The sequence below is a fragment of the Abramis brama genome, assembly GCF_963993115.1.
Source record: "Abramis brama genome assembly, chromosome: 15".
In the NCBI taxonomy this organism is placed as follows: domain Eukaryota; kingdom Metazoa; phylum Chordata; class Actinopteri; order Cypriniformes; family Leuciscidae; genus Abramis; species Abramis brama.
This window is the reverse complement of record NC_139977.1, coordinates 26,245,110-26,255,204: the sequence shown is the minus strand read 5'-3', so window position 1 is coordinate 26,255,204 and position 10,095 is coordinate 26,245,110. Positions and strand designations below refer to the sequence as shown.

The window sequence follows — 10,095 nt, the reverse complement described above, 5'->3', positions numbered from 1 at the left end:
CATGAGTTAAAAGACTTCTCTTGGCTAATGAGATAGAAGTTACCAGTGTGATTACTGAAATGTTCTTTTCATGTATTCTCTAATGTCTGCAAATATCTGAGAGGTGACTGAAGGTCTGGCTCATGCCAGGAATGCAGTAGACTAACAGTGCTTGCTCATTTAGCCCAGCTTCCAGAAATGAAATATGGACTTGTTTTGTTTGAGAAAGGTCTTCCACATGTGTTAACACATATCTGTTCTTCTAGCTCACCATGACGATTATAGGTCACAAGGGTCATTGGAACCAATAATTTAAGTGACCATTTCTTAGCTAAAGTCTTTACACTGTTAGATTAAAGTGTCCACTCCTTGAGAGAAAGAACATGTTATCTTGATGTTTTGAAAAGACTCTCCTGTTTATGTTTACCAAATTCAACCTTGAAGAAGCTTTGTATCTGTGTGTGTGTTAGTACTCTTGGTTACAGGTTAAGAAACAATTTGTTATTGGAGATTATTGGAGATTGACTGACTTGTTTTCTTCGACATGTTGGCGCCCAGCAACCCAGATCTGCGACCTGGAAGGTCAAGAAGTGCCTAAATTCAGGGTCCGCGTGTCAGCCGCATCGATGGAGATATGCTTCATTCTATCAGTTTATATGAGGATATTTACTAGTTTATCTATTTCTTAGCCAATCAGAATCATTTAACCTGAAGCAAGGACGTAGCTTAGACCTTGGTGTAGAGTATAATTGCTGTGATCTTTGTAACTGTAAACGGGGCGGCTCCTTGTGCAAACTCCTTGTGAGTCTTAAGCTGACTTCTGCTGATGAAACTGCAAACTATCAGTAAAACATTATTTAATTCTGACTCTTGTCTTAAATTGACTGCACTTCTAACTCCTGGTCTTAATTATTCATATCTGGTCCTAAAAATAAAAATATAAAAATAAAAGCTAATTCAAAATATTACTAAAATTACACACACACACACACACACACACACACACACACACACACACACACACACACACACACACACACACACACACACACACACACACACACACACACTATTGTGTTGTACTTTGGTCAGCTATTAGCTGTTTTAGCTGTTTATCTCTTAAAACTTCATTCCTTAATACAAATAGAGATAAACTATCTTTATAACATGCACAAGGTATATATATATATATATATGATAGATTACAGAGTGCAAAGAAGTGTAAATCATTCGATTTGCTTGATTGTTCAAGTCTATTAATAATAGCTACACAAATCAGTTCAAACTATTTAAATAAGGTTTTTGTCAGGTGTGGGCATATATCAGTGGTGTGCAGTTGTGTTTTAAAGTGAGGAGGCAAATTCCTCACATTTGTCACTGTATATCAAATGTAAATTTACGTCTGCTACACTTAGTTTCGATAGTTAAATAAACATTACATAAAAAAGAGAGTCAAAATACAATTCTTTTATTTTATTTTTTGCAATAACTAGCCTAAGTCTGAATATTTTTTGGCGTACGCCATTTTTGGCTTTCGGGCACACGTACACTTTTAGTAAGGTTCCTTCGCACAGTTTTATAAATGAGACTCCTGGTTCGACGTTAGTTGTGGTTTAGGCACAGGGGCAATGTGTGGCTCAGTACTAATAGTAGTCTCTGGCTTGTTCATCGTGTCGGACTCAATTCCTCCATCTGCAGATGGCTCTGGCGTTGTATCCGTGCAGTCTCTGGGCTCAGAGGAGTGGGGGTGGTGATGTTGTCCTTAGCGGGGCCGATGGATAATGCCGTTCTGTTGTTCAATAACTCCACAAAAGTGGCGAAATTCACCCAAGGACCCACACCGTGTAGGCACGCTTTTGTCTATGTGTTCAGCTGGTAAATCCATGTCTGTTTTTCTGTCAGGCGTGGGTGTACATATAAATCACACGATACAGGAGATTAGAAATGAGTCTTTAATTGGAGGAGAAACAACATTACACAACAAACATTATAAAGACAAGAACGGACAAATAATTGAACAAAACAGGTAGAATAAGACTAACCACAGACTAAATGAGGGAGCTAAACAGACACAGCTAAACAGAATGATTAACTGATGGGAAACTGAGGCAACTAACAAGGACACAGGCGCAGAACAGAAAACAGAATATACACATGACAGTTGTAAATATAGCTGAGACTTTGAACCAATTCAGTTGTGAAATCGAATGTGTAAAATCACAGTTTGCATACATATACACATGCGTGAGGTTAAATTGGAAGTGAATTATTAGTTTTGCTGTAAGAACATGAGTTCATATATATGATATATTACAGGATTATAATTGATACTGATGGACCATTTGAAAGTTTGAATAACTCGTGATACTGCTGCCAATGTGTGTTTTTGTCTATTTCCTGTCCCTCTCCCAGTACCAATGGGTACATGCATGAGTAATGGGGAGGGGCAAAGACTTCATATAAATAGACTTCGCTGACAAACACTGCAGTACAATCTAGACGGCAATGGCAACCATTCAAAAAACCTAAACAGCAAACTTGGGGAGAAGAGCCCATTGCAGAAAAAGAGCGAGAGGAAATGAAACAGGAAGTCAACATAATGGAGGACGGTTTTCAAGGCCATATGGCACCTACTGTGGTATCCGTGTTGAAGATCAAGAATGAATGCATTCGAGTGGTCCTGGCAGAGACCCTCTGCACATTTATCATGATGGTGAGATGGTTTAATAGTGGCTCATTTGCATGTTCATTGCTGGAATAATTGTCACTGTGTGATGATGCCAAGCTTGCTGTTGAGTATTTTACTGATGATTTCTTTCATTGTTCATTGAATTATTAATTCTTCAGCATAGACTAGATCATATGTACTTGTGTCATTGTAATGCTTTGGATCACATAGCCACAGTCAGGTCAGTAGGCTGTGGTCAGTGCATTGGTGATTGGCGTCAGACCATGTGCTGCATTATATTCTATTCTTAGAAAAACTGGCTGGACATACTTTTTTCCATGATCAGGTGAAATCAATGTGACCATGTCAATTGCAAAAACTTGGGCAACAGCAATGCTAACTGACCAGTCCTTTGCGAAACCTATGTTCCAAACTGAGTAGCTGTAATCAGTCCAGTTTTATTTTAGTATTATTCATACACTATTATAGTTTTATTCATATTTTGAATTAGCTTTTGTTTTTATATTTTCAGTTTTCATTTGAATTTTACTTCAATTTTGAGTTGTTATGTGCTTTTGTCATTTTTATTAGTTTTTGTTCAACAATAAGGTCTCATTTGTTAACAATAGGAAATGCATTAACTAACATGAACTAACGATGAAAAATGTTTTTACTGCATTTTTTTTAACCTTTATGAATGTTAGTTAATACAAAAGTTCACACAGTGCACTGGAAAAAGTTTTACTTTTTTTTAGAATTTTTTACTTCATCGGAATGGTACGAAGATTGGTAAAGGTTTTTCCACTTTGCCACACACACACACACACACACACACAATTATGAACATGATTCGAAAAGGTTAAAAGGTTCTGAAAAAAATATTCACACTTGTAGCATTGGAAACAAATGGGAAATTCATTTCATCTAGTGGAAACGTTTGGTACTGCACCCAAACAAAATCTTAGCTTTGGTTTTCTTACAGTTTTAGAGTAAAACTGTTATTTATTTCTGTTAAACTATTATTTGGAAAATATACATTTCATATAAAATGTTAAAATAGTAATTTTTATGCATTTTTCATAATAATAAACTTAAACTTCTATAACTTTTTTTTAATTCCACCTTTTAAACCTTTCACTTAAGCAATATTCTGCCAAGTGTCATCTTTAAAAAGAGACCAAACTTAAGTCTGTGCTCCAAAGCATTCAACATTTCAAGATTTTTAATTAAATTGCTATGCTAAGTGGTTAACAGGCAATAAATGGATCAAAACTATTCCATAAATTGAATTTAGTACCACAAAATCCCCTAAAAATACCTCTATTTATGTCTAATTATGGTCTCTTTAGTTAAAACTATCATATGTTCATTCATAAAATGTTCACTTTTTATCTGAGAAGTAGCCATGAAATAAGCCTTGAATCAGGGTTTTATTTTCCTGTCTGTCTGCACACATCATCCATGATAAGCATATTCAGTTTCTCTGACAGACTATTTTTGAATTCCAGGTGTTCGGCCTTGGCTGTGTTGCACAAGTGGTCACAGGAAATGGTTTTTTCGGAGATTACCTCAGCATGAATATAGGCTTTGGACTGAGTGTGGCTATGGGTGTGCACATCGGTGGAAAAGTGTCAGGTGAGACCCTGTTGTCCCCAAGGTCAGAGCTCTCCTAATTCACTGCTTTCCATTTTAATGACAATTAATAATACATGTTTTACTCCATCGCATAGGAGCTCATATGAATGCAGCTGTTTCGTTCACAATGTGCGTGTTCGGCCGTTTGCGCTGGAAGATGCTGCCACTGTATGTTTTCGCCCAGTTTCTGGGTTCGTTCCTCGCTGCCGGGACCATTTTTTCACTTTATTACGGTGAGAAGTTATTTTTGTTCTTAGTGTTGGAATAGTTCATATAAATTGCCACAAGGTTTCTTCACTCACATCTGTACTGTGCTTTATAGATGCTATACATCATTACTGTGGGGGCAATTTCACTGTGTCTGGTCCCAAAGCAACAGCTGGGATCTTTGCCACATATCCAGCACCTTACATCTCAATCTACACTGGATTCTTCGACCAGGTATTTCAAAATGAATCATGTGCAAAAAATATTGCTCAACTGTACCCATTAAGCACTTTTAGAGGAAGATATTTTTCAATTCTCTGAATCAGGTTGTGGGCACCGCCATGCTGTTGCTGTGTCTGATGGCTCTGGCAGACCAGAGAAACCAGCCGGCTGTGGCTGGAGGTGAGCCTGTTGGTGTGGGGCTCGTGGTGCTGCTCATTGGTGTCTCTATGGGGAGCAACAGCGGCTATGCCATCAATCCAACACGAGATCTAGGGCCAAGAGTCTTCACACTGATGGCAGGTTGGGGCATGGAGGTTTTCAGGTGAATAAATATAAAATCAAGCTATAAAACACTCTTTGTTATTTGTTTGGATCAGGGTTAATGATTTGTAAAACCTCCTGCATCTTCAGCCACAATAACCCTGAATTCTTGATATGCATCACTTGAAATTATGTTTTGGATTTTGATAAAGTAAGTCACAGTTATCTAGAGAGCACCTAAAGGGACATGGTGATGAAAAAAATATGAGATGGGAGGATAAAAATATTTCAATGCTTTTGCGTTCCCTTGAGAAACTTTGCATTCGCACGCAAAGAACTCAAAAGGTTTCTCAGGGGAACGCAAACATTTTGCAAGCGAACACAAAGTTTCTCAAGAGAATGCAAAAGCATTGACATTTAAATTTTTTCCTCCCATCTCATATATTTTTTCCCCCGTCCCCATGTCCCTTTAGGGAAGCGTTCCTCAAATCAGATCCTGGAGGGGCCACTGCCCTGCAGAGTTTAATTCTAACCCTAATCAAACACCTGAACAAAGCTAATCAAAGTTTTCAGAGTTACTAGAAAATTGCAGGTAAGTGAGTTCATGGTTTGAGATAAACTCTGCAGGACAGTGGATTTGAGGAACCCTGCTTTAGGGGCCTCGTAATTATCAGATCAGATCCATAACAGGAAAAATATTTTGGTAACACTTTACAATAAGGTCTCATTTGTTAACATTAGTTAATGCATTAACTAACATGAACTAACAATGAGCAGTACAGTTGTTACAGTATTTATTCATTTTTGTTAATGTTAGTTTAGTTAATAAGAATAGTCGTTTATGATAGTTCGCAGTACATCAACTAATGTTAACAAATACAACTTTTGATTTTAATAATGCATTAGTAAATGTTGAAATAAATACTAAAGTAGTTAACTAATGTTAACAGTTGTATGCCTAAAAATAAAAAATGTATTATGTTTACATGATTGTTTATTAAAATAATAATGAATTATTAAAATTATGTAGACATAATACATATGCATTATTATTTAATCATACATTGATTAAAGAAACATCCATTGTGATTTTACTCAAAAGTTGACAATAGGAAAGAAATTACAATTATCAGATCAAATATGTAACAAGAAAAAAAAAAACATTTAAAGTAATATGCCTAAACTTGGTGTATGATCACTGTAAAAATCTATAACTATGTAAAATGTAGTTTTAAGAACTTTATTTAATAATAATCTTTTTTTTTTAATTATTAAATTATTAAAAAATTTAATTACATGAAAATATAAAATAATAATATATTATTTTACATTTTTATTTATTGTAAAGAATAATAAAGCAAAAAAATTACATTATTTATTATTTAATTTGAAAGTGTAAATTACAGTAACAGTACAGCATAATTTGATTACATTTAATTAAAGTGTTGCCTCAATGTATTTCCAGGGCAGGCAATGGATGGTGGTGGGTACCTTTGGTGGCCCCCTTTATTGGTGGAGTGACTGGGGCTTCAATCTACAAAGCATTTGTAGAGCTACACCACCCTGATCTTAAAAGCACTCAGACACAGTCTACAGGAGGTCCTGAATGTGTTCCTTTGGAAAAGTGCAAGAATGGCAGTACAGAGATATCTGTGTGAGACCTGCTCAAGTTAAGGACCAAGAATGTTACAGAGACCAAAGAAAGAAAGTGCCATTTCTACCGAGGGCAGCTGGGATGTTTACAGGAATAATATGAAACATGGATAATGGCTTTTTTCAGGCAAACTTTCTCAGTCCAGTGTGTACTACTACCTTTTGAGTTATAAGCTATTGATAAGGAATAAGCTACTGAAGAATCTCAGGACTCAGGATTGTCCATGTTTGATCTTTAATAAACACACACACACTCACACAGACTTATGGGCATCAATAGATGAAATTAAGCTGCTTAAGTCATGATAAATGCTCAGCATTAGCCAAAAGAACAGTCAACACGCCTGTACGGTAGGGGTGGGCGGTATGAGACGGATAGATACATTATTTAAGGTTATTTCTATTCGTTATGATATTGATATATTGTTGTCAAGTAAGCCCCGTTGCGAGCATGTGCATTCCTCTAACTGTCTGGGTTCTGCACTGCTTGACTGCTGCGCCTTTCCCCCCGAAAATATCATGTTAACAACAACCCTTTAGAAAACGTAATTCCTTTTGATCTGCTTTCTCCATGTTTCTTTGACAAATCTCAGTGTCTCAGTCTCACACACGCTGCACGTGAGTTAACCACGCCCACTAAAAAAATCTGTTACAGTTGACATTTTCTACCGCGGTAACGATATATACCGTCATATATACTTCTTTTTATATATTATATTTTATATTTTATATATTCTTTGATTACTGATGAAATCAAGCCCTACTATGGGAACAGTCAGTGGGCATTTGTTGGGACAGCAGGGTCACCGTTTAGTCACGCTGTGTCTCCACGAGACCCCCTGTCCTTTGGCTGTACTGCCGCCACTCGCTGGGACCTGCGCTGGCTGCTTCTTCTTGGGAGTGGGTGGCTTCGCCTTGCCGCGGAATGCCTTGGCTGGGTCCAGCTTGTTCAATAAAGGTTCACTGGATGTGTCAAGATAGGGATCACCATAGAACGTCAGGGGTTGGTAGAGAGCGGCCCATTGCTGTATCAAGAAATCAATGGAGAAGTTGCTTATATATATATATCGATATATATATATATCTGTTCTTCTAGCTCACCATGACAACTATAGGTCACAAGGGTCATTGGAACCTATAGTTTAAGTGACCATTTCTTTTTGAAGAGAGTTCTTTCAAAAACAATAAAAAGTCTTACCAACCCCACACTTTTACTACAGATGGTAGTGTATTTAAAACAGGCCATTTAAAGTCAATGAAATGATTGTTACTTTATACACGTTTGCATATATTAAATAAAATGTACAGAAAAAAATAAGGAAGCCAAAAGCTATTAAGTATTTTAACAGAAAAAAATACACACATCTCCTTTAATTCAATTTGTTCTGGCTGTAAAAAAAAAAAAAAATCTAAATTTTGTATCCATATATATACTGTATCTGCCACCAAATATAAATGTGTAAAAACATACAGTATGAATATTAATCTTTTAGAAAACATTTTATGTAGACTTTAGTCAAATAAAAAAAACATAATAATTTAATAATAATAATAATTTAAATATTCTGATTTGATAGAACTGAATAGATAATGCTGACCTTAGCTTGTGGGCTGGGGCCATATGGAGTGAAATTACACTGCCACTCCGGAAGCCCCAGATGAGTGATCATAAGTCGGTAGTAGGCAGTGAAGGAGGGGGTGAGATAGTGCCAGAAAAGTGATCGGTCCAAGAACCACACCTCACACTGCTGGGCCATTACACCTACACAGAACGGGCCAGCAGACACAGGGCCAGATGGTAGATTAAAATGATAGAGCCTAAACCTTTTTTGTATGCTAACTCTTCATATCCTTCTGGATTAAATGTGGGATGCATAATCACCTGGAGTGCAGTTCTTGTAAACAAGGCAGACTTTGCCATTACTATTGCAGGGGTCCAGTTCAAATATGCGACTACGACAATCAAAGTGAGGCTGTTCAGGGCCATCAGATTCTAAAAAAGAGACATGGGATAGGGTATATAATTCATGCAAATTTGCATGCAATGAAATGAAGATAAAATGCCTCAAGATGAAAGAAAATCTCACCCTGTAAGTCATCATCGAAATCAAGATCAGCTAAGGTAGGTGCATTGGGGAGGGAATATACATTTGACTGAATCAGGGGTCGTAGGTGAGCAACACTGTTTATCACCATGCATCCCACTGGAACCACTTCATCTGGAAGACACAAAGCATGTATAGTTTTTTATAATAAAAGCATAACTATAATATCAAAAAATGATGTGCATGTATAATGATGTGGTCACAGAAGTAAAACACTGATCAGATATAAAAAAGCAGTATAATAGGGCTAAATTTAAAGCATCGTTGTGGATTAACCACACTATAATGGGTTTAATTTGATCAGTGCATGTTTCAGGGTGCTCACTTTCCAGCTTGGAGTTCCAGGCAAGCATGAAGCCATCTGTTGTGAGATAGAAATCTCTGAGATCTTCTGGCAAAGCACAGTTGTTTTTCTGGAGAACACACAGGAAAAACACACCCGATATAAATATACCCACATCAAAGATCTGCTTTGAGAATATTCTCTGTTATATTGAAATACCTCCATACCTGCTCCCAGGAGAGAAGGCATCTCTTTTCTGCAGGGGCTTTCTCTGCAAATCGTACATCCAGCACACCAGGGAGGTTCTCTGTCAAGCAGAAAATATGCCAAAGAATCATGCACATACATGCATATGTATGTAATAACATTGAAATCTGACTTGGTTTGCATTAGTGCTAAGACAGCCACACACACACTTGTTTTTATATCTTTACAAAGACGTACATCTTTTTATACTGTACAAACTGTATATTCAAAAACTAAAAAAACATCACTGTATAATTTTTAAGCTGTTTTCCTCATGGTGCCCGGCCAAATGGCCCCACAATGTAAACTTTTTCACGTTTAACTATCTTTGTGGAGACATTTGTTCCTCTAAGTGTAGGTTAAACAAGAACAATCAGAAAATATTAAATCACCCTAAGCTGCTTTGTTGGTCTGGTTTAAGATGGTCTCCCAGTCTAGCCAAGCTGGTCGCCAACTGGCCTCCCAGCCTGATCCACTATCATGAACCCAAAACCAGACCAACCCGGGAGACCAGCTAGCCATGATGTCAGCCTTTTGTAGGATGCAGTCTACAATTATTTTTTATTAAACATCGTTCACTCACCCAAAACCCGAGTAATACCGAGGGTGAGTCTATCTACAAACACCTTGAATGTCTTCTCGTCTTTTATCTCCTCCATTCCAAAATAACACAAAAAGCATCTATATAATTCTATGACATTTATACTCTTGCTGCAGTCACACTGACGGATGCTGAGGTTACCAAGCACGCAGAACCAAAACATTGCGGTTCTGCACTCCTATTGGCTGAGAAAATGAGAGATTAGTGATTTGACCAATCATATACTGGATGGGCG

At 37.1% G+C, this 10,095-nt stretch overlaps 2 protein-coding genes across 2 annotated transcripts; one reads left to right on the top strand and one right to left on the bottom strand.

The window, feature by feature from the left end:
- The first annotated feature begins 2,424 nt into the window (after window positions 1–2,424).
- On the top strand, window positions 2,425–7,172 carry aqp7 (aquaporin 7). The gene is made up of 6 exons (XM_084137085.1): window positions 2,425–2,692; window positions 4,156–4,282; window positions 4,378–4,515; window positions 4,605–4,723; window positions 4,816–5,033; window positions 6,438–7,172. Exons 1-6 carry the CDS (start codon window positions 2,558–2,560, stop codon window positions 6,628–6,630), a joined length of 930 nt encoding a protein of 309 aa, XP_083993211.1. The 5' UTR covers window positions 2,425–2,557; the 3' UTR covers window positions 6,631–7,172.
- A 109-nt stretch (window positions 7,173–7,281) lies between these two features.
- On the bottom strand, window positions 7,282–10,010 carry tpgs2 (tubulin polyglutamylase complex subunit 2). Its single transcript, XM_084137086.1, has 7 exons — window positions 9,843–10,010; window positions 9,241–9,320; window positions 9,056–9,143; window positions 8,713–8,844; window positions 8,508–8,618; window positions 8,224–8,387; window positions 7,282–7,650 (listed from the first exon to the last, which is right to left on the bottom strand). Exons 1-7 carry the CDS (start codon window positions 9,916–9,918, stop codon window positions 7,429–7,431), a joined length of 873 nt encoding a protein of 290 aa, XP_083993212.1. The 5' UTR covers window positions 9,919–10,010; the 3' UTR covers window positions 7,282–7,428.
- Between the last annotated feature and the right edge of the window lie 85 nt (window positions 10,011–10,095).

Excerpts from the sequence above, each read along its gene's own strand:
- aqp7 (XM_084137085.1), top strand. The coding sequence starts at position 2,558 with ATGAAACAGGAAGTCAACATAATGGAGGACGGTTTTCAAGGCCATATG. Across the intron at positions 4,283-4,377 it reads CATCGGTGGAAAAGTGTCAG|GAGCTCATATGAATGCAGCT; the intron begins GTGAGACCCTGT and ends TCCATCGCATAG. Across the intron at positions 4,516-4,604 it reads CATTTTTTCACTTTATTACG|ATGCTATACATCATTACTGT; the intron begins GTGAGAAGTTAT and ends TGTGCTTTATAG.
- tpgs2 (XM_084137086.1), bottom strand. The coding sequence starts at position 9,918 with ATGGAGGAGATAAAAGACGAGAAGACATTCAAGGTGTTTGTAGATAGA. Across the intron at positions 8,619-8,712 it reads TTTCGATGATGACTTACAGG|AATCTGATGGCCCTGAACAG; the intron begins GTGAGATTTTCT and ends TCTCTTTTTTAG. Across the intron at positions 8,388-8,507 it reads TTACAAGAACTGCACTCCAG|GTGTAATGGCCCAGCAGTGT; the intron begins GTGATTATGCAT and ends CGTTCTGTGTAG.